Source organism: Hyperoodon ampullatus (genome assembly GCF_949752795.1).
Source record: "Hyperoodon ampullatus genome assembly, chromosome: 19".
Taxonomy (NCBI): domain Eukaryota; kingdom Metazoa; phylum Chordata; class Mammalia; order Artiodactyla; family Ziphiidae; genus Hyperoodon; species Hyperoodon ampullatus.
In genome coordinates this window covers 10,378,103-10,406,013 of record NC_136932.1, presented here as the reverse complement: position 1 = coordinate 10,406,013, position 27,911 = coordinate 10,378,103, and the positions used below count along the sequence as shown (strand labels likewise).

The following is a 27,911-nucleotide window of genomic DNA, read 5'->3' as shown; positions in this document are numbered from 1 at the left end:
TATCTACTAGCAAGAATTAGGAAAGGGAAACCATACTATGACTTAAACTTTTTTACTGGTCAGAATTCCAAAGATGTCAACATTTCCAGCTGCTAAGAATGTATTAGACAAAAGCAAGAATAATTTTGATATCTATGAAAAAGTAGTTTGCAATGAGCTGTTTAGAAAATGTAGAAATTTCATTGTCAAAACCCTTTCCGTTTTCTTTTTCTTCCTGTGTCACACTCACTGATATCCGAAGAGGAAGAGAATGCAGAGTTGTGGAAGGAATTTCTCTTCACATAGGCATCATATGACCTTAAGTCCTCTGGAGAAAGTAATTCTTGGCAGACGTTCCCGGACCATGTATAAGTAGAAAAGGTGTCATAAAAGGACTCATTTTTACTGTCTATCCCAATCAAATCTCCTCGGATCTTCCGCCAGAGGTTTAGCATTTGTTTCTGGTGCTCAAGGGCAATTCCCAAGTTATAGGTGTCTGTAGCTCTCTTTACCTGCAGTGAGAGAGCAGAAGTTTACAGTAGTTACCTTAAAATGTCTTTGGTTTGTGGACCACAATTCTAGATATCCCAAGAGTTATGTTCCTAGGTTACTTGAAAGTCACTGAATTTATATATTGGGTAGTGCCTCTTGAGGACATGTGAGTTAGGAGTTGATAGACAATGAAAATGTATTACTTGGGAATAATGAGATTTTAAGAAATTTTATAAGAATTTAAAAACACAGTAGGCTAAAACAGGAGGGAATGTGGGATGGAGATAGGCTCTGGATATAATAGGCGTGCCAAGGATGGCACTCAGTCCAGCCTAGGGCAGGGAGGGAGAAGATGCTGAGCTGAGTAGGTCCTCAAGGACTTGATTAAATCGAGGGAGTGGGTGGTGATGGGAAGGTGTTCCAGGGAGAGGGAATAGCATAAACAACGGCTCAAAGGCAATGCATCCCGGAGCTGGTAGGGGGAGTCCAGGCACTTTGGTATTGCTCAAGTGTCAAATTTGAGGAGAGGCAGGCCAGGTGTTGTTGCTGTAATCAGGCCCTGAGACTTGTTCTCAGTGAGGCTGGGGAGAGCCCTTTCATCAGTGAAAATCATGCTGTAGTGAGACACTTTTCTGTTGGAAGTGAGATAAATCCCTCAGTTGTATGGAGCAAAAAATATAGTTGAAAAACCCTGCCATCTCTGAGAGGGAAACATTCATTTCCTAAGCAGGACAGTGACAGGCTGGATCGTCTTTGGATTCATTCCTCACAGCAGCTGTGTGGAGAATGGGTGGTGCTCTGAGGAAGGGATAACAGTTGGAGGTTGCTGTCCAGGTAAAGCCTAATGAGGACCTCAGTTGAGGCAGTAGTAACAGGATGGAATAAAGGGGACAGATGTGAAAAATCTTTGGGAGAACGAGAGTAGCCAGATATGGTGATTGGTGGATGTGAGGAGTGAGGAAAAAGTATAAATTAAGGATGGCTCCTGGCCTTCTAGTTTCAGTGCCTGGGTAGCTGGTAGTATCAACAACTGAGATATGGAATCCTCAAGAAAGAGCCAGTTTGATATAGAAGATGATGAATTCATTTTTGGACATGTTCAGTTTGATATGTGGTGAGACAGCAGGGTAGAAATGTTCATCAGGCAATCAGTGAGATGAGGAAGAAGTACTGGAAAGAAGTCTAGGCTAGTGACAGTTAAGAGTTATCAGGTATGTAGGTGGCAGCTGAAACAAGGAGGGTAGATTGAGATAGCTCAAAGAATACTCACCCTAGCTGTTCCTTTACTTAATGCAGAGATCCCCAATGTTCTGTTGCGACTGGGTTATAGGGATGCCAAATTATTGGTCTTCTCAAGTTTCCTAGCCCTTGAGGCAGCTAGCACCTCAGGGCTGGAGCCCTTTGGCTATAAGCGACCTCCATGTACGCCAGTGTGAATTTATGCCATGATGAGACAGAGGTTGGGAGTCCACTCCTTTGCATTCTTGTGGCATGCCGGACTGACCTCCTGTAGTTCCATTTATCCCAATGTATTATTACTGCTCCTTTCCTTCTCTGTGTCTCCCACCTTACTGCTAGCTCATTGAGGGTAGGAACTGTGTTTTTTATTCTGTGGTATCTCATAATCTCAGAACTTTGTTAACACTGGATAAATATTTACTGAACAAATGAATGTATATAATAATAAGAGTAGTAGGGTGAGACTAGAAAAGTAGGAACTATCAGGACTTAAGGAGGGACATCCCTGGTGGCCCAGTGGTTGAGAATCTGCCTGCCAATGCAGGGGACACAGGGTCGAGCCCTGGTCCAGGAAGATCCCACATGCCGCGGACCAACTAAGCCCGTGCGCCACAACTACTGAAGCCCGCGCGCCGAGAGCCCGTGCTCCGCAACAAGAGGAGCCACCACAATGAGAAGCCCGCGCACCGCAACGAAGAGTAGCCCCCACTCACCACAGCTAGAGAAAGCCCACGTGCAGTAACGAAGACCCAACACAGCCAAAAACAAAGACCCAAGGAACCTAAATGTCCATCGACAGATGAATGGATAAAGAAGATGTGGTTTATATATATATACTATGGGATACTAATCAACCATGAAAAAGAATGAAATAATGCCATTTGCAGCAACATGGATGGACCTAGAGATTATCATACTGAGTGAAGTAAGTCAGACAGAGAAAGACAAATACCATATGATATCCCTTATATGTGGAATCTAAAAAAAGATACAAATGAACTTATTTACAAAATAGGAATAGACTCACAGACGTAGAAAACAAACTATGGTTACCAAAGTTTGAAAGAGGAAAGGGGGGAGGGATAAATCAGGAATTTGGGATTAATAGATACATGCTACTACATGTAAAATAAACAACAAGGACCTACTTTACAGCACAGGGAAATGGGAAAGAATCTGAAAAAGAATATATTTATATGTGTATGTATAACTGAATCACTTTGCTGTACACCTGACACACTGTAAATCAGCTATACTTCAACTATACTTCAAAAAAAAAAAAGACTTAAGGGATGAAACTTCAGGAAAGAGAAGAGAGAGGAAAGGACACAGAACTACAAGGAGAATTAAAGATGCAGTATTGTAAATGTTAAGGAAGTAGCAAGTGTCTAGGAGAGCCTGATCATTAGCGTCAAATGCAGAAGGGAGGTGGCATAAAATAAATACACCCCAGTCTGTCTCTAGAGGACAAAAGTTGCTAAGAAGTCAGGGCACAAAAGTAGACAGGTGGCACACAGTTGTGGTTAATCCACAGTTGTGAATTCTGAAGCCAAGCTACCCATGCTTATAATTCTGGCCCTATTACTTCCTAGCTGTGTGCCTTTGGGAAAGTCAATTAACCTCTCTGTGCATATGTGTAAAATGACAAGGAGTAACAGTGCCTACCTCAAAGATTTGTTGTGATAAGTAAATGAATTAGTACCTGTAGAGCACTTGTAGATTACTTATAGAGCACAGTGTCCAACACCTAGGAAGCATACTTAAACTACTATTATTACAATTATTCTTTTAGCTGCCATAATAAAGATGCACTCACTCATCACAATTCCCTGATTACACCACTCACTGTGACCGTTGGTTTACTACCTTAATTAGTTGCTATTTCCAGCATGAAACAAATGAATGTCCCAGAAATGATGCTGGGTATGACTCCATAGGTGATTAGCAGGATGAATTATAACAGTTAACACTTGAACCCATTTGATTACAGAGCAAGAAATATCATTACAATGGATGAAAATAAGAAATGATCTGGTCTTACTTTAAAGACATAGTTGTCAATGGTTTCTCTGAAGGTGTTGAACAGTGAATACTCACATGCTGTTTAATAGCAGCTGCATCAGCCACTGTCCAATTTTGCTTTCTCTTGAGCATTTGGTCAATGGTGAGGATGTCAGTTGGGTAGCCTGAGGTAGGGTCGATAGGCTTTGTATTTGCTGCCTTTATGAACATTTAAAAAGGAAGGTTAGTAATATATTTTAGTTGAATTATATAACAAAGACAAAAATACACGGAAGCGTATTGTATTATGAAAGGGTGTGTATATGATTTACAAGGTTATTTCTACAGCACTTGTCAGTTGTTTTGGGGTACCTGGTATAGTGCCATGTGTAAATGGGCATCTAGCAAACTCTCTTTCTTAATAGTGAAGCTTACTCATAAGAGGAGTATAGACCACAGGATGGTTTATGTTTGGGATGGATGTGGAGGGTAGAGAGGAGTCAACTCCATCCTCACCCAAACTTCCAAAGCACTAAAAATGAATGTGCCCTCCACAAAGTACAACCTATACTACTCCCAAAATTCTCACAGGGAACCAGCCATCTGTTTTTTTTCCTGTTCCTTCCTGGGCTACTGAACAATGTTGGTGGAAATCATGTAAATATGCAGATTGCTTTCTTTGAAAATGCATATGACCCAGTGTCCTCCAGGCCCTCAGTATTGCTTGACATTACTTTTCTTCATTTGTTGTAAACTCTCTTACAGTCCTCATAGCGGCTGCTGGAAAACCAGACCTTCAAACTCCCTTAGCTGCGCTGCACCAGCTTGTGGGATCTTAGTTCCCCGACCAGGGGTGGAACCCAGGCCCTCGGCAGTTGAAAGCACAGCGTCCTAACTACTGGACTGCCAGGGAATTCCCCTAATATGAATTCTTTCAGCTCTTCTTTCCACCTTATGATTTCTCCATCCTTTAACCCATTTTTTCCCTCCTTCCCTCTTATATCTGAGAGTTTTTCTTAATTTCCAAGGTCTCCTCCTGTACCTTATCCCTTCAATTTTCCTCTTTCCAGGGCTGGCTTCATGGGTGTGTGATCTGTGCAGTTACACAGGACCTTATACTTAGAAAGGCCCTAAGTCTGGTTTAATGTTTTATCGTTGCTGTCTTTATTTTTATTTAAAAAAATTTATTTATTTATTTATTTGGCTGCACTGGGTCTTAGTTGTGGCATGCGGGATCTTTATTTGCAGCATGCAGACTCTTAGTTGCGGCATGTGGGATCTAGTTCCCTGACCAGGGATTGAACCTGGGCCCCCTGCATTGGGAGCGTGGTCTTAGACACTGGACCACCAGCGAAGTCCCTGTTGCTGTCTTTAAATTCTTAATTATGTTTGGACAAGGGGCCCTACATTTCCATTTTGCACTGGGCCTAGCAAGTTATGTAGCCAGTCTTGCCCCTCTCCTACATCTTCAAACATCTTCAGTTTCTCTTCTCTTTGAGCAGTGGTTTTCAGCTTTGGCTGCATGTTGGAACTTAAAAAAATACTGAGGCCTGGGCCCCATTCCCAGAGATCTGACTTAACTGGACAGGGTTGTGGCCTGGGCACCAGGATTTTAAAAGCTCTCCCTGGTGGTTCTGTTTTGTAGCCAAGATTGAGAACTGGAGCTCTAAGGGTTTTTCCTCCTGGCTACAAATTGTGCTCATCTCTTATGTCCTGAAACAACTTAGACTCTGATTCTACATCAAGCTATAGTTTCATGTTTCTGTTAAACTTAAATTTTTGTAAGAGGATTTTATCCCCCCAACCGCTCCTTTGCATTATCAGTTTCTGAAGATGCATAAAAACCTCCCACTGTACTTATGGATTTGCTTATTCATTTAGTATTTATTTTTACCATGTATAATGCCTTAAAAAGTCTAAAGCCAATCCTTATTATTCTGTTAATTATCACCTTATCTGTTAATTTGCTAGGTGTGTACAGATTCAGAATAGTTATATCTTCCTCATGATTTAAATTTTTTTTTCCCAAGAAGTAAAGGGACTCCCCTGGTGGTCCAGTGGTTAAGAATCCACGCTTCCGGGCTTCCCTGGTGGCGCAGTGGTTGAGAGTCCGCCTGCCGATGCAGGGGACACGGGCTCGTGCCCCGGTCCGGGAAGATCCCACATGCCGCGGAGCGGCTGGGCCCGTGAGCCATGGCCGCTGAGCCTGCGCATCCGGAGCCTGTGCTCCGCAACAGGAGAGGCCACAACAGTGAGAGGCCCGCGTACCGCAAAAAAAAAAAAAAAAAAAAAGAATCCACGCTTCCACTGCAGGGGGCATGGGTTGGATCCCTGGTTGGGGAGATAAGATCCCGCATGCTGCATGGTGCAGCCAAAATAAAAAATAAAATAAAAAAGTTGAAAAAGAATAAAAATTTAAAAATATGTATTTTTATTTTATTAAAAAAAATTTTAGATTGAAGTATAGTTGACTTACAATATTATATTAGTTTCAAGTGTACAAACAGTAATTCAATATTTTAATAGATTACGCTCCATACAAAGTGATTATAAAATATTAACTATATTCCCTGTATTGTACATTACATCCTTGTAAGTTATTTGTTTTGTATCTGGTAGTTTGCACCTCTTAATCCCCTTCACCTGTTTTGCCCCTGTCCTCATCCTTCTCCCCTCTGGTAACCACTAGTTTGTTCTATGTGAATCTGTGTCTGTTTTATTTGTTTGTTTCTTTTATTGTTAAGATTCTCCTGATGATTTTTAAAAATCATTAGACAGCATCTCTATCTTTAGTTGTATTTTCCTTAAATTTTCTTTTCCCCACTAATGTATGGAGAACAACTTATTTTGATTTGTATTTGCCTGATATATCTTCTTCTGTCCCTTTGAAGTTTTTGTGTAATAACTTAGGTGTCTCCCTTAAAGAATATACATCTTAAAACCAGTTTTTAAAAAATCAGAATCTTTTTTAACTTGAAAATGATCCTTTCTTCCTTCCTCCCTTTATTTTTTTAAACTGGTGAGTTTAATCTTTTATTGTGATTACTGATATATTTGGATTCTTCTGCCTATTTTGTTTTGCACTTTCTGTTTTTTCATGTTTTTCTTTTTTCTTATTTTTTTCTTCCTCTACTGTTTTGGCAGTTATTCATTTTAGTTTTTAGTGATTGTCTTCACATTTTTAATACTTAAAATTAATGTAACAAATTATAGATTTAATCAATATCATAAGCCTCTCCCCAAACAATAAAAGGAATTTAGAAAGCTTTAATTCTGGGCACTGCCTTCCTCATCTTCCATGTTACCATGGTGTACTATTTTAGTTCTTATTGTCTAATACTCTTCAGAACAGTACTTCTTTTTTATTTCAGGTATTTTTAGAGGGTAAAGCATGCACATGGTTCAAAATTCTGAAAGTATGGTGAGTATACCCTGCGATCTCCCTGGCACTTTTCTCTCCCAACCCCCTAGTTTCCCTTTCTACAGGCGACCAATGTCATAATTTCTTGTGTTTCCTTCCAGGCCATTTTACAAGAAAAAAATGTCCATATTTCATATTGACTTTTCCTCCTTTTACACAAATAGTTGTGTACTATTCATACTGCCTTGTGTCTTGCTTTTTCCATTTGGAGATCTTTCACATCACTGCACAAAGAGTTTCTTAGTCATTAACATGGCTGCAGAACATTTCACTGTGTGTTTGGAGCCTAACTTAACTAGTCCCTATTAATGGTTATTTAGTCTCCCCCCCACCCCCCACCAATCTTTTGCTAGCAGAAATGACCCTGTAATGAATTACCCTTTTATGGGTGGCATTTGGAATATGTGTAAGGATATCTGTGTATCTTAGGTGGTGTCCCAGGAGTGGAATTGCCAGGTCATGAAGGTGACAGAATATGCCACCCCCAAATACGCCACTTTGGCATAAGGATTATTTTGAGCTAAAGGCACTTGAAGAACAGCAGGTGTAAGAAGGGTACACTGAGTTCTCCTTTTTTTTCCCTAAATACAGGAGATAAACTCCCCGTATGGAAGATGTCCTCCCTATACCAGGAGGAAAGTAACATTCATATCATTAGGGACAAGGAGTCAAGGCAAAGAGAAACCTGTACAAACAAATTTTGTTTTTTATTTTATTCTGTTTTTTATGATTTTTTACATTCTTACTTATTTTTGGCCACACTGTGCAGCTTGTGGGATGTGGGATATTAGTCCCCCAACCAGGGATTGAACCCAGACCCTCAGCAGTGAGAGCATGGAGTCCTAACCACTGGACTGCCAGGGAATTTTTTATGATTTTAGAAAAGTATTTTATTCTTATGCAGTTACTCTTAACATACCTTGTTAAACTAATCCTTATCTTCCTACTCACTTCTTCACCCACTTAACTACCCTAGCCCAAGCCTCTTTGTCTGGACACTTTTTCATAATTCACTACTCTGTCCATTTCAGTACATAAGTGTTCAATTCTAATTGCTTCTTTGGGTCTTCATTCTCCCAGGTACGTGTAAAATTTAATACAATGTGTTTGCTTTTCTCCATTTTAACTGTCTTATGTCGATTTAATTCTCAGGCCCTGCCAAAAACCTTAAGAGGGTAGAGGAGACATTGTACCTCCCCTATAGTCAAAAGGAACGAGGTCTGTCATTCTGGTAAATATTACCAAATTTCCTCTGTAGAGGTTGAATCAATTTAAACTCGTATCTACAATTTAGGAGTGCCCCATGTGTTTTTCAGCTTTTTGGTCTTGGGCAATCTAATATAGAAAGATAATATCTCAGGGTAGGTTTAATTTGGATCTTTTTTTTTTTTTTTGCATTACGCGGGCCTCTCACTGCTGTGGCCTCTCCCATTGCGGAGCACAGGCTCTGGACACGCAGGCCCAGCGGCCATGGCTCATGGGCCTAGCCGCTCCACGGCATGTGGGATCTTCCTGGACCGGGGCACGAACCCGTGTCCCCTGCATCGGCAGGTGGACTCTCAACCACTGCGCCACCAGGGAAGCCCTGGATCTTTTATGAAGAGTGAGATTGAATATCTTTTCATGTTTCTGAAAACTGTTCATATCCTTTGCTCATTTTTATATAGGTTAGTTTTTTCTAATCAATTTGAAGCTCTTTGATGTATTAGAGAAGTTAGCGCTTTGTGTTATGTGTTGCAAATGTGACTTTTTTGGCCATGTAGGGATTTTTGATCTTGAAGTACTTGAATTAGTATCTTTCTATTAAAAATTACTTTTGTGTCATTGTTAGGAAGGCCTTCCCAGAGTTTCAGTATTTTAAAGATTTCTTTTATTCTCTTCCTCTTTCCATTTTTTCCTTTTACCTATATATCTTTGATCCATTTGGAATTTGTGGAAGGTGTAATTTATGCATCTCAATTTTTTTTCTCAGATGGCTAACTAGTACACTGTTTATTAAACAATCTATCTTTTCCATGTTGTATTGAAATGTCACTTTTTTTTGATTGATTGATTTATTTTTAGCTGCTTTGGGTCTTCGTTGCTGCGTACGGGCTTTCTCTAGTTGCAGCAAGCGGGGGCTACTCTTCGTTGCGGTGCGTGGGCTTCTCATTGCGGTGGCTTCTCTTGTTGCGGAGCATGGGCTCTAGGCGCACGGGCTTCAGTAGTTGTGGCATGCAGGCTCAGTAGTTGTGGCTCGCGGGCTCTAGAACGCAGGCTCAGTAGTTGTGGCGCACGGGCTCAGCTGCTCTGTGGCATGTGGGATCTTCCCCGACCAGGGCACGAACCTGTGTCCCCTGCATTGGCAGGAGGATTCTTAACCACTGTGCCACCAGGGAAGTCCCAGAAATGTCACATTTTTTAAAAATTAAAATTCTCTGTATATTTTTATCTATTTTTGTATTTTGTATTTTGTTCTTTGGATCTATTAATTTGACAATAGCTCCACTATTTTAATTATTGAGACTTTTAATATGCCTTAATATTTGGTAAAGTTACTCTCTGTTCATTAAGTTTTTCTTTCAGATTATTCTGACCTTATTTTTTGTGTATGAACCAGATTATTTAGTTATAAAAATCGTTTGGGTAAATTCAAAAAATCACATTAAAGTTATAGATCAAGCAAGAAAGAACAACATCTTTATGATGTCAAACATTGTAAATTGAGAACATGGTCTGCCTTTCTGTTTGTTCACATTTTCTTCTGGGTCCTTTAGGAGCATCTTAACCATTTCTTTATATAGATATTTTATATTTCTTAAGTAATCTCTAGGAGTTTTATCTCTTCTGTTACTATTTTAAATGAGGTCATTTTATCTTCTTATGTCTCCTAACTGGTTCTAACTGGTGGTTGTTTGTGTTGCACCAGGGGACTCCTCCTTTCACTAAAAGGGCAGCCCTTCCAGATTCTGGTTTTGTAGAGGTTTCAGTCCTAGCTGCTCACCTACAGGGTCCATATCTCCTGTCCCTGAACAGTCATCAAAACCCCAACCCCTTAGGGAGGGTGGGAGGGAGGGAGACGCAAGAGGGAAGAGATATGGGGACATATGTATATGTATAACTGATTCACTTTGTTATAAAGCAGAAACTAACACACCATTGTAAACCAGTTATACTCCAATAAAGATGTTAAAAAAAAAGACATGAAAAAAAAATTAAAATAAATAAATAAATAAATAAATAAATAAATAAATAAATAAATATTCATTCCCACTGGGGAAAAAAAAAAACAAAAACCACAACCCCTAGCCATCAGGGCCTAGATCCATATGAAGGATCCAGATCCATGTGAAGCCCCATGAGGGCTTCACCTCTCACCTCTCCCTCAGCCACTCACAGGGTCATTTATGAACATACCATTCTAGCCTTAGGTTCTCTCTTCTTTCTGAAACAAAGGGGTCCCTTTCTTTTGAATGCATTTTTATATGTCACTCTATTTCATTTGGTATTTTTATGTGGTCACATGAGTCTGTGTGATGGGTTGGGCATGGTGAGTGAGTAGATTGGTGGGGTAGTGTTCATGTTAGCTCAGTTACTTTCATTCTGAAACCTGAAAGTTCCATTTCTTGGTTTCTAATTGACATTTATTGTATATTAGATTAGATGTTGTAATGGACTAGATTAGAATGATAATATTATGTATTTTCAATAAGTTAAACTATTTGTTGAAATTAAATGAAATATTTACACCTGGGCTTTAAATTTAGGAACATGGCTATGGAATATGGTTTGAAATATCATGACTGAAAATATTTGTCATTAAAAAGCACATTACTAGTTCTGTTAAGTTAGAACTTCAAAACCTAAGTATTTAACTGATATGACATAATCTAAATCTCACCTGTGTTTTCCAGTCTTTTTTATGGAAAAAATTGTTCTCAGAGAAATTCAGAGGCTCCTTTCTCCTTAGCATTTCTAATTTCTGTATGCCTTTGAATGGCTTTCCCGTCACCACCCTATCCACATTAGGAAACAGTGGAAAGATGGGTATTTTTGAATATGGGCTATCTGAAGGAGGACTGCATCCTAAGAAGATAAAAAAAAAACTGGTATCACAAATAATGTAAGAAGAAATTCACATAGAAGACATACATGTGGTACCTATTTTGCTCTTTGTCTATTCATCTCCTCAGGGGCCATGCCACCCCTTCTTTACCCTCCTGCTCCTACCATCCAAGCATCCACAGACTTTCAGCTTCATACAGGTGTCTGGGGATTCAGGTACATTTGCTTTCAAATGATATCTGTGTGACAGAGACCAGACACTCAGCATAGGCTGTGGCCCTGCTCTTTTGTTTTTTGAACGGGCTCCAGGCGCGCAGGCTCAGCGGCCATGGCTCACGGGCCCAGCCGCTCCGCGGCATGTGGGATCTTCCCAGACCGGGGCACGAACCCGTGTCCCCTGCATCGACTCTCAACCACTGCACCACCAGGGAAGCCCCGTCTGTGGCCCTACTCTTAAAGCACTTGGCATCTAGTATTTATTTCTGACCAGTAATATATAAATAAATCCTTTACAACAGTGGGGAGAGGACAAATGGCTCTTACTCTTGAGCTCTTCAAGAGACTTAAATAAATCCTTTTCTGTCATTAGTGCAATCCGGGCAGCATGAGCAAAGGTGGCTGTGCTTGAGCTTGCAGGTGTGCATGTGTCTGGCTTAAATCTCCTTTTTCCATGACCCGTAGCACAAGGGCTCCACACCGTTTCCGAGGTGGTTTCCCGGAATTTTCTTTGGTAATAGCTAGGAAAAAAAAAAGTAATTCACAGGTGGTTAAAAAGTGCTACAGTCCTACTGAAAAAAAGTGCCTGAGTGTTGGACAGAAAGAAAAAAGAGTCAAGTTACAAGTTATATATGCTGAATGCATTCATTTTAAATTTAATTTGTATATTCACTCAATACTATTTATTGAGGGCTTGTTTCTGTGACATTTATAGAACATCTACTGATATTTTCCACAGGCCATTTAATTACTTTATATATGCATTCCCTGGGCTTTGCCTTCCTTCCTCTTCCCCAAGACTTCTCAGTCTTGTCTAGAAAAATACCTATCGATTATGATCCATGTTAGGTTGCTTCTATGTCTTGGCTATTGTAAATAGCGCTGCAATGAACACTGGGGTGCATGTATCTTTTTGAACCATGTTTTTCTCTGGATATATGTCCAGGAGTGGGATTGCTGGGTCATATGGTAGCTCTGTTTTTAGTTTCTTTAGGAACCTCCATACTGTTCTCCATAGTGGCCGTATCAGTTTACATTCCCACCAGCAGTATAGGAGGGTTCCTTTTTCCCCACACCCTCTCCAGCATTTATTGTTTGTAGACTTTTTGATGATGGCCATTCTGACCGGTGTGAGGTGATAACTTACTGTAGTTTTGATTTGCATTTCTCTGATAATTAGCGATGTTGAGCATCTTTTCATGTGCCTCTTGGCCATCTGTATGTCTTCTTTGGAGGAACGTCTATTTAGATCTTCTGCCCATTTTTGATCGGGTTGTTTGTTTTGATATTGAGCCACAAACTAGGGTCCTTCCCTAGCCTTGAACCCATCCACCCACAATGTTCTCACTGGCCTCTGAATATAGAATAATAGTCGTTTCTCTCAGTGTAATTTACTTCCTACTAGGTTCTTTAAGGCTCACCTTTTCTTTCCTTCAGAGTATTCTCTACAGACTCTATGGCTCTGGGTGTGGTCCTAAAATCAGTAGCAGCAGCAGCAGCAGCACTGGGAACTTGTTAGAAATACAAATTCTTGGGTCTCACACAAAACTCCTGAATCAGAAACCCTGGGGCCCAGCGATGTGTTTTGACAATCGCTCCAGGTGATAATGATGAGTGCCCAAGTCAGAAAACTGCTGGTGTAGTATAGAGTCTCTCCCTTCCCTGAAACTCTAATCTTTGTTTGATGATTATATACCAGGTTATATTTATAACAGTTTCCTTTCCTCCCTCCCTCCCTTCCTTTCTTCCTGTTTTAATCTTTCTTTAGTAACACAGGTTTTCCTTAAATATCTCTTGATCGTTGGATGTCTAATCATACTTAAGAGTGAGAGTAAACACTTTTTTTTGAATTTTATTTATTTTTTATACAGGAGGTTCTTATTAGTTATCTATTTTATACATATTAGTGTATATATGTCAATCCCAATCTCCCAATTCATCCCACCACCACCAACACCCCGCCACTTCCCCCCCTTGGTGTCCATACGTTTGTTCTCTACATCTGTGTCTCTATTTCTGCCTTGCAAACTGGTTCATCTGTGCCATTTTTCTAGATTCCAGGTATATGCATTAATATACGATATTTGTTTTTCTCTTTCTGTCTTCAATCTGTATGACAGTCTCTAGATCCATCCATGTCTCTACAAGTGACCCAATTTCGTTCCTTTTTATGGATGAGTAATATTCCATTGTGTATATGTGCCATATCTTCTTTATCCATTCATCTGTCTTTGGGCATTTAGGTTGCTTCCATGACCTGGCTATTGTAAACATTGATGCAATGAACATTGGGGTGCATGTGTCTTTTTGAATTATGGTTTTCTCTGGGTATATGCCCAGTACTGGGATTGCTGGGTCATATGGTAATTCTATTTTTAGTTTTTTAAGGAACCTCCATACTGTTCTCCACAGTGGCTGTATCAATTTACATTCCCACCAATAGTGCAAGAGGGTTCCTTTTTCTCCACACCCTCTCCAGAATTTTTTTTTAAACTTTTTTAACATCTTTATTGGAGTATAATTGCTCTGCAATGGTGTGTTAGTTTCTGCTTTATAACAAAGTTCCAGCATTTGTTGTTTGTACATTTTCTGATGATGCCCATTCTAACTGGTGTAAGGTGATATCTCATTGTAGTTTTGATTTGCATTTCTCTAATGATTAGCGATGTTGAGCAGCTTTTCATGTGCTTCTTGGCCATCTGTATGTCTTCTTTGGAAAAATGTCTATTTAGGTCTTCTGCCCATTTTTTGATTGGGTTGTTTGTTTTTTTTAATATTGAGCTGCATGAACTGTTTATATATTTTGGAGATTAATCCTTTGTCCATTGATTCATTTGCAAATATTTTCTCCCATTCTGAGGGTTGTCTTTTCATCTTGTTTGTAGTTTCCTTTGCTTTGCAAAAGCTTTTAAGTTTCATTAGGTCCCATTTGTTGATTTCTGTTCTTATTACCATTACTGTAGGAGGTGGGTGAAAAAAGATCTTTCTGTGATTTATGTCATAGAGTGTTCTGAATATGTTTTCCTCCAAAAGTTTTATAGTGTCTGGTCTTACATTTAGGTCTTTAACCCATTTTGAGTTTATTTTTGTGTATGGTGTTAGGAAGTGTTCTAATTTCATTCTTTTTCATGTAGCTGTCCAGTTGTCCCAGCACCACTTATTGAAGAGACTGTCTTTTCTCCATTGTATATCCTTGCCTCCTTTGTCATAGAGTCGTTGACCACAGGTGCGTGGGTTTATCTCTGGGCTTTCTATCCTGTCCCATTGATCCATATTTCTGTTTTTGTGCCAGTACCATATCGTCTTGATTACTGTAGCTTGGTAGTATAGTCTGAAGTCAGGCAGTCTGATTCCTCCAGTGCCTTTTTTTCCCTCAAGATTGCTTTGGCTATTCGGGGTCTTTTGTGTCTCCATACAAATTTTAAGATTTTTATTCTAGTTCTGTAAAAAATGCCACTGGTAAGTTGACAGGGATTGCATTGTATCTATAGACTGCTTTGGGTAGTATAGTCATTTTCACAATATTGATTCTTCCAATCCAAGAACATGGTATATCTCTCCATCTGTTTGTGTCATCTTTAATTTCTTTCATCAGTGTCTTACAGTTTTCTGAGTACAGGTCTTTTACCTCCTTAGGTAGGTTTATTCCTAGGTATTTTATTCTTTTTGTTGCAATGGTGAGTGGGATTGTTTCCTTAATTTCTCTTTCTGATCTTTCGTTGTTAGTGTATAGGAATGCAAGAGATTTCTGTGCATTAATTTTGCATCCTGCAACTTTACCAAAATCATTGATTAGCTCTAGTAGTTTTCTGGTGGCATCTTTTGGATTCTCTATGTATAGTATCATGTCATCTGCAAACAGTGACAGTTTTACTTCTTCTTTTCCAATTTGTATTCCTTTTATTTCTTTTTCTTCCCTGATTGCCATGGCTAGGACTTCCAAAACTATGTTGAATAATAGTGGCGAGAGTGGACATCCTTATCTTGTTCCTGATCTTAGAGGAAATGCATTCAGTTTTTTACCATTGAGAATGATGTTTGCTGTGGGTTTGTCATATATGGCCTTTATTATGTTGAGGTAGGTTCCCTCTGTGCCCACTTTCTGGAGAGTTTTTATCATAAATCGGTGTTGAATTTTGTCAAAAGCTTTTTCTGCATCTATTGAGATGATCATATGGCTTTTATTCTTCAGTTTGTTAGTATGGTGTATCACATTGATTGATTTGCATATATTGAAGAATCCTTGCACCCCTGGGATAAAGTCCACTTGTTCATGGTGTATGACCCTTTTAATGTGTTGTTGGATTCTGTTTGCTAGTATTTTGTTGAGGATTTTTGCATCTATATTCATCAGTGATATTGGTCTGTAATTTTCTTTTTTTTTTTTTTTTTTTTTTTTTTTGTGGTACGCGGGCCTCTCACTGTTGTGGCCTCTCCCGTTGCGGAGCACAGGCTCCGGATGCGCAGGCTCAGCAGCCATGGCTCACGGGCCCAGCCGCTCCGCGGCATATGGGATCCTCCCAGACCGGGGCACGAACCCGTATCCCCTGCATCGGCAGGCGGACTCTCAACCACTGCGCCACCAGGGAGGCCCAATTTTCTTTTTTTGTAGTATCTCTGTCTGGTTTTGGTATCAGGGTGATGGTGGCCTTGTAGAATGAGTTTGGGAGTGTTCCTTCCTCTGCAGTTTTTTGGAAGAGTTTGAGAAGGATGGGTGTTAGCTCTTCTCTAAATGTTTGATAGAATTCACCTGTGAAGCCATCTAGTCCTGGACTTTTGTTTGTTGGAAGATTTTTTTAAAATTATTTATTTATTTATTTGGCTGCGTTGGGTCTTTGTTGCTGCATACGGGCTTTCTCTAGTTGCAGCGAGTGGGGGCTACTCTTCGTTGTGATGCACGGGCTTCTCACTGTGGTGGCTTCTCTTTTTGTGGAACACAGGCTCTAGGTACACGGGCTTCAGTAGTTGCAGCTTGTGGGCTCTAGAGCGCAGGCTCAGTTGTTGTGGCGCACGGGCTTAGCTGCTCTGCAGCATGTGGGATCTTCCTGGACCAGGGATCGAACCCGTGTCCCCTACATTGGCAGGAGGATCCTTAACCACTGTGCCACCAGGGAAGTCCCTTCTTTCAATTTATATTTTAAGCTCCTTAAATGCAAATGCCACCTATTAAATACTTCTGATCTCCTTAGGAACCAAGTATATGATACGTAACTACCACAACCATAATAACAATAAAAACACCAACATCTGCTAACATTTCCTGAGCACTTACTGGATATAAGCAGCAATACAAGGAGGTGGAAAAGAGCATGGTTTCTGGAACCAGACAGTTTGTGCTAGAATTTAGGCACCCCTACCCCTTTGGGCAGGTTACTTAACTGACCTGTGCTTTAGCTTTTTTAATCTGTAAAGTGGGGGTGATAGGGCATATCAGTAGGTGAGGATTAAAATAAATAACGTGTGTATTCTATGTTTATTCTAGTTACTTTCACATAATAATAATAGCTAACATTTATTGAGCTCTTATGATTTGCTGAGCACTTTACCTGCATTATCACATATCCTCACAATTTCCCTATAATTGTGTTATGGGTATTATTATTCTCATTTTATAGATGAGGAAACTGAGGCTGAATGGTTAAGGAATGTGCCAAATTTGTGTACCAACAGCAGGCATTTAATAAATGTATTTGACTTGGAATGAAATGTAGCATGTTGTGCACCCTCTGTTCCACATCTGACCGAGGTGTAGGATAGTATAAAGAGATTACCTGTTGAGGAGCAGAAGGATATTTTACATTGTTGTTGGCATTCTGTATTTTTAAGTCTCTCTAAGTGGGACAGTAGAATGCTTTGAGAGAGTAAGAGTTGAAAAGTTTGATAACAGAAACATTTCATTTTTGTAATACAATGATAGACATAGCTTGAGGAAATGTATCTTTAGTGATATTTGCTGGAATAAACCCATTTGGGTGTGAGAATGTTTCCTTATCCTCTATTCTCAAGTCTAATTCTGGCTCTGCTCCGGTCCAAAGACTACTTTGAGAAGTATGAAATTGCTGTACCTCATCCCAAAGGACCTTTTGACAGCCCCTGGTAGATCCAGTGTGAATGGGAGTATCTTGTATTCAAACTAGATTTCCAAGCTCACCCAAAAGCATTCCTGGAAAAGTCTCTTTCCTCTGGGATTCTCTAGCCTAGGGTAGGAGAAGCTGAACTTTTGGCTGTCTTAGGCTTTCAAGGGGCACTGAGATCGTCTGAATCAACCTTGCAATGTCAGAACTAGGCAGTGCAGTGAGGATGAAGGAATACAGTCTCATGCTGTGGCACATGACTATTTATTTGCCTATACACCTTCTCCTTCATTTTGGAGCAGATCCGTGGAGTAGGATGTTAGGGAGAGGTGGCTGCCTTGTTAATATCCTCATAAATGCTGCCGAGAAGGTCGTTTTTGTTCTTTCTTTGCCACCTACCTTACTATTTCCTCTGTAGCCTTATTGGGTAAGGCTGAAGTCTCTACAAGCTTTGATAGGATATCAAACAATAGGCTCCCTGGGTTGCCAGCTACATCTAAACAGCTCTCCGTTTCGGGAACTATGGAGGGAAAAAAAAATTCAAAATGCCTTCTGAAAAAAAATCTATCATAAAAAGGATTAAAGTTACAGTTGTTTTACTGTATATACAATATTAATACCAAGTCAAGAACTAGAGAATTATAGAAAAACATTCGAAGTCTGTTCTATTTGGTAAAAAGGTCATTTTGATAACTGAACAGACAAAATAATCATGGAATTTTAAATGAAATACTTTTAGTTCAGTGACTTCTAAGTAAATACAGTAATACATTTAACATAAACATGAATTATGTGTTAAGGACTATTGTTCTGTTCTTCTATGTAAAGGAATTGTTGATATACACACTTCTGGTGTGCAGGCAAACCCTTGTTACTATAGTGATACTTGAAACAGTAACTTCTGTTTATACTAAAACAGTTCATAGCTTATGAAAGGATGTATTTTTCAAAACTGTATACAATATTTGGAATTTGTAATGCATTTATCCTAGAAGACATGATATGAATAGGGTTAGATTTTCCAAGGCAGCTTGTTAAACTCACAAACAAACCGTTAGAGGACTAACAGCAATAATTTGAGTACCTCCACTTCATTATAACCTTGTGTGAAAACATGCTCTCGAACCTCCAGCAGACTCTCCAGCCCTCACACTGAGGGCAGAGGCTTCACCAGGGTGAGGAAGATATTTTTCAGGAACAGTGAATTATCTATACCCAAATTTGCCTGAGAGAGAGAGAGCATTTTTCTTTTTCTAAAAAGACAATTTTTCTTCTGTAGGAGGAGTACCTCCCAAAGTAGCACAGGTACTGGTAAAGAATTAAAGTACTATAAAAGGTGACCAAAATTTTCTACACCACTGCCTGAGTGTTCTCATTGGAGTCCAAAAGGCAGTGTCTTCTGCAGAAGGACTTGATGCATTTAAGTTAAAATTCTAAAACGGTATCAATTTCCTTAGCAAATTTTGTTTTAGAGAAGCAGTACAATAGTAAATCACATCCAGACTACACCTTCCTGATTGGAGACCTAAATGAATAATCTTTACAGTGCCATGAATTGCAACTAACCATCTGCCATCTACTCAGCAATATCTCTACTCACCCACAGCCTTAAGGAAGCGGTTGTCATCTGTTAGCACCTTTATGAAGTCTGAGAAATTCACCTTCCCATCTCCTGCAACAGAGATCTAAAGCTCAGAACAAGGATATATTTACCTTCCCACTTCACTCCCACCTCTATATTTCTATTATTAGAATATGCCAGAGTTTTACCCTGTTTCCTCTAAAATTAAAGGATAGCGAGTGCTATTAGAGTGTTTGTGTTTCAATGAAAGAATAAAAATTTGGGTAGAGTTAGTAGAAACAAGTGACACTTTAATTAATGGTGACTGACACACATGGGATGCTGCTTATTGAATGGGGCACTGGCAGGTGGGTGAGGAGTGGTGAGATGAGGTACTGTGCTGAATATATATTCCACACAACACACCAACTTGGGCTATTACTATTAGTCACTAAATCAGTATATTCAAAGAAAACATTACCTATATGCTTTAAAAATATCAATAAAAATGCTGTGGCATTTAAGATTCAATATAGGTGGGCTCTAATGATGGAAGGAAGATTTGTACTAAAATGATTCAAACAGAAACAAAGGGCTTGGATTTCCTTGGCAATGTAGGCAGATAGGGTAGGGGGTCCCGGAGGAAGAAAACTAGGCATAACTTTCTTGACATAAGAGAAGCCATTTTAGGCCTAAGCCATTTTGTCATCTAAGCCTGGCCATAGTGCTTGTCCTTGCAGAAGAATACGCCTCATAGTTAATGAGTTGAAAGGAACAAAGAATGTAAGAACAGACTGGTATTACCAGGCCAGGAAAATAACTTAACCATATTGGAAACAATGTATCAGTTGTAAAGACTCCCAGTTCTGTTTTGAAAATTGAGGTTAGCCTGAAGCACATTCTTGAGCTGTTTTACAGGATCCAAACCCCCTTGAGCACTCAACCTTTACCAGAATACCTAGAGCCTAAGGAATGATGCTGCTGACCTTTGCTGACCCTCATAACCTCAATCAACTAGAGCCTGGACTCTGTCGACCTTTGCCCCAAATCTATGCTGAATTCTCCTCTGCTCCAGCCCCTTCATGAATATGCACACTGCCCCAGCCTCTTCATGAATATGCATAGACTGCATCAACCTCTTCATGAATATGCATGTAACCTTAGCTTAAAACCTCCCCATTCTTGCTGTCTGGGGAGACACTGCTTTGGGAAAGATCCTCAGCATTCTCCTTACTTGTTGCAAGTAATAAATCCTTCCTCCTGCTCTTTGGCTTGGTTGTGTCTTTTGCCTCAACACCCACCAAGAGTTCTGAAGCCAGTTTTTGGCTAACAGTAACAGGTAATTTTTGAAATTGTCAATGCCTTTGTATCTGTTATTTCAAGGCACACTCCAAAATGTACATTAGGACAAGTAATCTGAATTTGATATTAAATACGACAGTCACTTTTCGTTTCCACACAGGCTTTTTCAAAGATTAGCCCATTTTATAGCATTAATTTGATTTCATAACTTGTACACTGATAACTTTAAAGAGAAACACATATATGTGCTTTTGGCAAATGAATGAGGTTTACTTCTCATGTTTATGTAGTCTGAGAAAAAATATATATAAAAATTTTTTATGAAAAAAATAATGACAAGTCAAAGTACTCACGATCAATATCAGCACATATTAGTTCATTATAGACATCATGCTTGGTTAGATGCACTCCCAACTTAGCTAAAGTGCACATCATTCCATGTAAATCAATACAGCCAGTTTTATCCTTGTTAAAGAAGTTGTAGGCATCTTGGAAGGCTGGGGAAATGGAATTAGGTTAGGACAGTTATTTAAGAATAAATACATATTCTTATGGAACTAGAACAGATATTACCGTTGATTGGAGGTCATGTTCTGAAAAACTAGAGAAATTTGAGTATTTAGTAGACATTTCTTATAAAGGACAGTGTCCTTCCATGAGATTTGAACTAGAATAAACTAATTGGTGGAAAAGCAAATATGTAGGCAAAATGGCTCTTGAAAGATGTTCATACCCTAATTCCTGGAACCTGTGAATGTATTACTTTACATGACAAAAGGGATTTTGCAGCTGTAATTAAGGTAGATTACCCTGGATTATCTGAATGGGTCCCTTATGAAGCAAGAGAGATGTGGCAGATGAAGTGAGAGATTCAAAGCAGGAGAAGGACTTGACTCATTGTTGCTGGTTTGAAGATGCAGAGGGCATGTGATGTGGAATGCAGGCAGCCTTAAAGGTCTGAGAGAGGCTCCTGGCTGACAGCCAGCAAGGAAATGGGACCTCAGCCCTATACTGCAAGGAACTGCATTCTGCCAAAAACTTGAACAAGCTCAGAAGCAGATTCTCCTCCAGAGCCTCCAGATAAAAGGCCAAGCTGGTCAACACCTTCTTTTCAGCCTTGTAAGACCCAGAGAAGAGGAACCAGGTGAGCCCACCTGACTTCTGACTATAGATCTATGAGGTCTGAATGTTTTGTACAGACTTAAAGATTTTTAAAGAAATACTCAAGGCATTAACTGGAGCCAAAGTTAGACATGTATTTTCTAAAATTAGTAAATGAAGAGGTGAATCCAGAACAAGGTATTCTCCCAAATGGTACCAGTATAAAACATTTCATATCATATTCAAATTTTAGCATCTCTGTGTATAAGAATGATTAATTCTATAGAAATAAGATACATGCCTTATATTTGTGTGAAAAGTTAACATCTTTCTCCCTTGATATAAGGCTGTCTTCTCTAGGGCTGGAACTATCTCTGAAGTGTTTCTTTTTTTCTCCCAGTATTTCTGGCATGTAGTAGGCTTTCATGCAGCTTAATCAACAAATATTTATTGCATGCCTTCTATGTGCCAGCTGCTGCTGTAAGTGCCTAGGATACATTAGTGCACTAAACAGACAAAGATTCTGCCCTTATATAAATGTAATAAATAGGTAAGATAGAGAGCATGTTAGAAGGTTAGAAGGTGGTAAGTGCTATGGAAAAAGAGAATAAGTAATACAGGGTTGGGGGGGTGGGATTTCTAGGGATTGAAGGATAGGTTGCTTGTCTTAAAATGTAAGATTTGAGCAAAAACTTGAAAGGTGAGAGAGTGGATATCTGGAAGAAGAGAGGACTAGGCAGAGGGAAGAGCCAGAGCACAAAGACCGTAAGGGGAACGGGCCTGGCATGTTCCAGGAACAGCAAGGATGCTAGCGTGGCTGGAGCAGAGTGAGCCAGAGGACAGGAGTAGGAGAGGTCAGAGAGGTGATATGTGTGTGGTTATGTTTTAAACTTTATTTTAAACTTTATTTCAGATTGGTTTTAGATGTAGTTGCAAAGATAGAACAGAGAGTTCTCTCACCCAGTTTCCCATAACATTGACATTTTACATTACGATGGTACATTTGTCACATCAAAGAAGCCAACACTGGTGTAGTTCTATTAAATAAACTGTAGACATGATTTGGATTTTACTCGTTTTTCCCTACACCCTTTTTCTGTCCAAGATCCCATCCAGGACACCATATTACAATTAGTCATCATGTTTTTTTAACCTCTTCTCTATAACAGTTTATCTGACTTTCCTTTTTTTCTGATACCCTTGCTAGTTTTTGTTTGTTTGTTTGTTTTTTTGGCTGTGTTGGGTCTTCGTTGCTGCGTGCGTGCTTTCTCTAGTTGCAGCGATTGGGGGCTACTCTTCCTTGAGGTGTGCGGGCTTCTTCTTGCAGTGGCTCCTCTTGTTGCGGAGCACGGGCTCTAGGCACACGGGTTTCAGTAGTAGTGGCGCGCAGGCTCAGTAGTTATGGCTCGCAGGCTTAGTTGCTCCGTGGCATGGGGGATCTTCCTGGACCAGGGCTCGAACCCGTGTGCCCTGCATTGGCAGGCGGATTCTTAACCACTGCGCCACCAGGGAAGTCCCATGATTGCATTTTTTAAATGAAGAAGAGACAAATCTCTCTTACAAGAAAATTCCCAATAATGTGTGTAGATATTAGCTCTTCCAGGAGGTAGAGCTTAACCCCCATTCCCCTGAGCCCTCTGTCCCTTGAGTCTGGACTACCCTTAGCAACTTGCTTCCAAAGAGTAGAATATGAAAAAGGAAGGAAGGAAGTTTACAGTGGAAAAATCTGACAAACACTGCCTCAGCCAGTTAATCAAGGTTGCCATCACCAGTGATAAGTCATGTTGATAGCCTTAATATAGTGATGATAACACCACTTCAGTTCTGTGGTCTTCCTCCCCAAAACCCATAATCTCAGGCTAACCATGAGAAGAACATCAGAAAAACCCAAATTGAAGGACTTCTACAAAGTACCTGAACAACACTCCTCAAAACTGACAAGGGTGGGACTTCCCTGCTGGCGCAGTGGCTAAGAATCCTCCTGCCAATGCAGGGCACACGGGTTCGAGCCCTGGTCCAGGAAGATCCCCCATATACAAACCAACCAATCCAGAGACCGTATCCCCAGTCACCAACTTTCTTAGGCTCTTAAACTCTGGGCTACTGTTCCTCTGTCCTAATCACTGCAGGGCCAGGTATCAGACAACTAGGGACAGCCCTGAATACCCAGAGCTCACTGAAATGATTTAACTAGCCAATCCGAAAGCTGCTTATCCTGCCTTGTCTATTCCTTCCTGCAGAAACCAAACTAAGGCTCTTGCCCACTTCCCTCTACCCTTTGCCTTTTGACTGACACTGGTGCTTCCCTCTTCATGGTGTGCTGTGTCTCTTACTTTTAGGGATCTCTGAGAATAAAATACTTCTTCCGGGACAGTTGTTTCTATGTCTGTATGTACAACAATACCTGATTAAAACAAATAGTGGGTACCCTTAAAGCATCAATGTATATTAATGTACTTCAGAAACCTTGAAGTATTATAAAGCCATAAACTGTTATTATTAAGGCATTTAGTTCAGTTTTACAGTGAAAAATGAAGTTGTGATTCTGCCAATCTTTTGTGTTTCCCAAACCAGCTTTCCCAGCAATAAAGGTGTTTTTTTGATTCCTGTCTCTTGGAGGAATTTCTTAGTTGGTTCCAAACTTGGAGGGGTGAAGCATTAACCTTCTCAGAACCCAAACACAGCCATGCTTGATTTTTTTTTTTTTTTTTTTTTAGTTTTTCTAGTGTGTCATGTTTTCCCTTTTCTCTGGGCCTTTGCAGATTCCACTCTTTCTACCAGAACCCTCCCTTCTGTGCTCTTTGTCTGATTTACTCATTATTCAGCTTTCGCTGGGACTTCCCTCCTATCCTTACTGAGAGTAAGTTAGGACACTTTCTTTTATGCTCCTTTAACTCTATACTTTCCCTATCATAACTTGTGTCATGTTGTAATTTAAATGGTTCAATCAACAAATTCATGGTTTAACTGTCTTCCCTGTAAGACTTCCTATTAGGGCAGGGAACATGGCTGACCTGTGTTTCGCCTAGTACACTGTTGGCTTTAAGTAAGTATTTGTTGTTTGCATGAATGAACTGTAGCAAGGGTAGCTCATTTTATACTTATAATTTTTTTCTGTGATAAATCCTGGGACTTTAGTTGTGTTGATACTGCTTTGCTACTTAATTTCTATTTGACCTTGTATTTTTTCTTCTCCACACCACAAGTTCTCCTTGGAATAAAAATATTTGGCCAGGACTGTCTAAATTCTTAAAGATGTCTATTTGAAAGTAATCCCCCAGGACTTCCCTGGTGGTCAGTGGGTAAGACTCCATGCTCCCAATTCAGGGGGCCCAGGTTCGATCCCTGGTTGGGGAACTAGTTCCCTCATGCATGTGGCAAAATAAGAGTCCTCATGCTGCAACTAAGAAGTCCGCATGCTGCAACTAAGAAGTCTGCATGCCACAACTAAAGATCCCACATGCTGCAACTAAAAATCCCGCCTGCCACAATGAAGATCCCACGTGCCGCAACTAAGACTTGGCACAGCCAAACACTAAATAAATATTTAAAAAAGTAATCCACTTCCTTCCCACAAATTAGACATTGTATCATAAAATATAGATATTTTTTGCTTTTAAATAACAGAGTACTGTAGACAACCTTTGAAATCCCAGATCTCACTTAGAGAAAAAAAATGATCAGATATATTAAGGGGCTTTTGTTTATGCTTTCATTTTGGGATGGGTCTCATTACCTCGTATTTGTGAAGGGCTCAACTTCCTTTCTTTGTGCTGTAATTGGCTTGGCAGAGGTCCTGGTAAATCTTTATCCCTGAGAAAAGAGATACTTATTGAAACCAGCAAATATTAGTTCCCTTCTTCAGTTTCTGCTGACTGGAGTGACTGTAAGCATCAAAATATATCCAGAGTCACACCACCTAAGGGCCCTGTTACTGTCAATTGCCAATAGCTACAGGATGGACAGTGATGTTGGCCACTGAGGTCCACCTCTCCCCTATACTTTCCCATCAACCTTACCCCCTTAAAAAAATCTGATTTCTCCTATTTTACAAAAGAGGAAACTGAGGCTCAGAGGAATTAAATAACTTGTCCTGAGTCACACAGCTAATAACTGGAAGCCCTGGGATTCAAATCCAGGTTTATTTGTTGCCAAAGTTGAAGAATATAAGCCTCACACTATTCCGATTGTTGGAAATATAAGTTGTTTCAAATTTTTAACTAGTTTAAATAATCTTACGGTGAATATACTTATAGTGAAATTTTGTATTCACATTTATTTTACAACTTTGCCAAATTGTATTTTTACCAGCATATGAGAGAGCGAGAGCGGTAGATCGATCTCTTTCTCTCTTTCTCCCTCTCTCTCTCTCTCTCTCTCTCTGTCTCTCTGTCTCGATGTCTCTATATCAACCATATCTATCTATCTCTCAGCAAGAGAGAAAAGTTCTGGAAAGTTTGGAACCCTAGGTGACCTTTTATTTCCTCAGGAAAATAAAATATGGAAAAAGAGGAAAATATTAATACTTTGGGGATATTTTGTATATATCTGCAGCAATTTATTAGTTTAGGAACATAAAAATGTATTATGCAGAACTGAGTTTACTTATAATATGGTAATTTAATAGTAAATTTATAATCATAATTTTATGGATTAATTTTATTTAAAATACATTTAGTTTTGACACTAGTAGAACTAAAAGCTTTAAGAAATATGTCATCTCTTAGTTTTTGTGCTTTTACAAGAAGCAATTTAAAAAGTAAAACTATAAGAAATACTAAACATGGTAGTTAAATAAAAAAATTATAGTTTATGAATTTAGTATCCTCTACCGTGTCTACTAGATTCAGCCCATTTTTAAAGAGGACCTGGTAAAATAGGAGGTGAAATGCACCATTCTCAATTTTTCTGACATGGAATTTGATCTAATTAGTCTTATTTTTCTCAGCTTTTACTAACATTGATATCTTCTAGTGTTTGCTTTTCATTACCAACTTGATGCCTTTACTCAGATTGGTTATTTTATATTTGTTGTATTTCTAAATATAAACAGATTTCTTTTGCATGATATAAAAGATGCAGTGGATGGAGAAATATGAAGTTCTCAAGAAGCAAGAAGAAAGTAGAAGCCCAGGCAATGCAAGTTCTTTATTAGCTACATTTAAAAAACCATACTCTTGGCAGAATTTCAAATCTTATCTTGGATCAAACATGGGAAAGAGTTTTTTTATTTTACAGTGTTTCAAAGGTTCAAAGAACTTTAGGTTTGGAATGAACCCAGTCTTAGCCTCTCATCTCATGTAGGAATTCCCTCTACATGTGGTATTATCTAGTCTTTGCTTGACTACTTTCAGTGACAAGGAAGTCACTACTTCAAGAGATAGTTCGTGATGAAGGGTAAGGGAACAATGAGATCAAGGAATTTGGCTGCTATAAGGTTGTGTTACCCACATCCTGATTAAAAAGTCCGTCATATATTCCTGTAGAACGGCATAGTCAAGGACGCCACTCAAAGTGGCAAAGAAAATGGATAATTGTGAGAGATGAGAGACTTTTCTTTTTATGATCTGATAAAATGTGCATCAGGCTTTCATTTTCAGTCATTAGTGGCTACTGTTTATTGGAATGTATAGTTATCAGATTGAGAAAAAGCTATTGTTAATGTCACAGGCAAACCTCCCTTCCCAATTTTAGCTCAAGGTTAGTCATAGCTAATTTATCAGATTTCATTTTACTGGCCATTGTTCAGCTACATACTCTTTCTCTATATTCTGACGCTTAGGGGTTTATGATCCTCTGAGTTTATTCTCCTGTAAACTGGCACTTGAAATGTCTTTTTTTTTTTTTTTTTTTTTTTATGGTATGCGGGCCTCCCACTGTCGCGGCCTCTCCCGTTGTGGAGCACAGGCTCCGGACGCGCAGGCTCAGCGGCCATGGCTCACGGGCCCAGCCGCTCCGCGGCATGTGGGATCCTCCCAGACCGGGGCACGAACCCGCGTCCCCTGCATCGGCAGGCGGACTCTCAACCATTGCGCCACCAGGGAAGCCCTGAAATGTCTTAATGTGTAACTGACAACTCCTTTAGCCTTCTGATAACCCTCTTCTTCTGGGGCATTCTGTCCCCTCACACAAAAATAGCCTCTCATTTGGGAGAATAGGAAGGAGAACTCTGTTTCTCTAATCAAAAAGTATATATCTATCTATCTTTCTTTTCATAAAAGAATCTTTATCTTCAATTCAGATGTTTTGTTTTATAATTAACTTTATCACAGAATAGATATTTGAAGAACATTCTAACTTGTTTCATTATAGCCTTTATGAGCATTTAATATATTCATCACCTTAATAATTCTTTATCTTAATATATTGATCACCTTAATAAATTCATTACTTACCTCCTGCCATGGAAGTTGGGTAGTTTTGTTGACGGATTCAGTTTAAGTTTTGCTTTAGTATCAGAAACTGCCATGTGGCCAGTAAC

At 39.5% G+C, this 27,911-nt stretch overlaps 1 protein-coding gene across 1 annotated transcript; it reads right to left on the bottom strand.

The window, feature by feature from the left end:
- Nucleotides 1–185: 185 nt before the first annotated feature.
- EFCAB3 (EF-hand calcium binding domain 3) lies at nucleotides 186–27,911 on the bottom strand (the record flags this gene model as incomplete). Its single annotated transcript, XM_079726387.1, has 9 exons — nucleotides 27,826–27,911; nucleotides 25,167–25,243; nucleotides 20,683–20,826; nucleotides 19,067–19,138; nucleotides 17,866–17,986; nucleotides 11,720–11,913; nucleotides 11,013–11,197; nucleotides 3,808–3,930; nucleotides 186–491 (listed from the first exon to the last, which is right to left on the bottom strand). Exons 1-9 carry the CDS (start codon nucleotides 27,897–27,899, stop codon nucleotides 186–188), a joined length of 1,296 nt encoding a protein of 431 aa, XP_079582513.1. The 5' UTR covers nucleotides 27,900–27,911.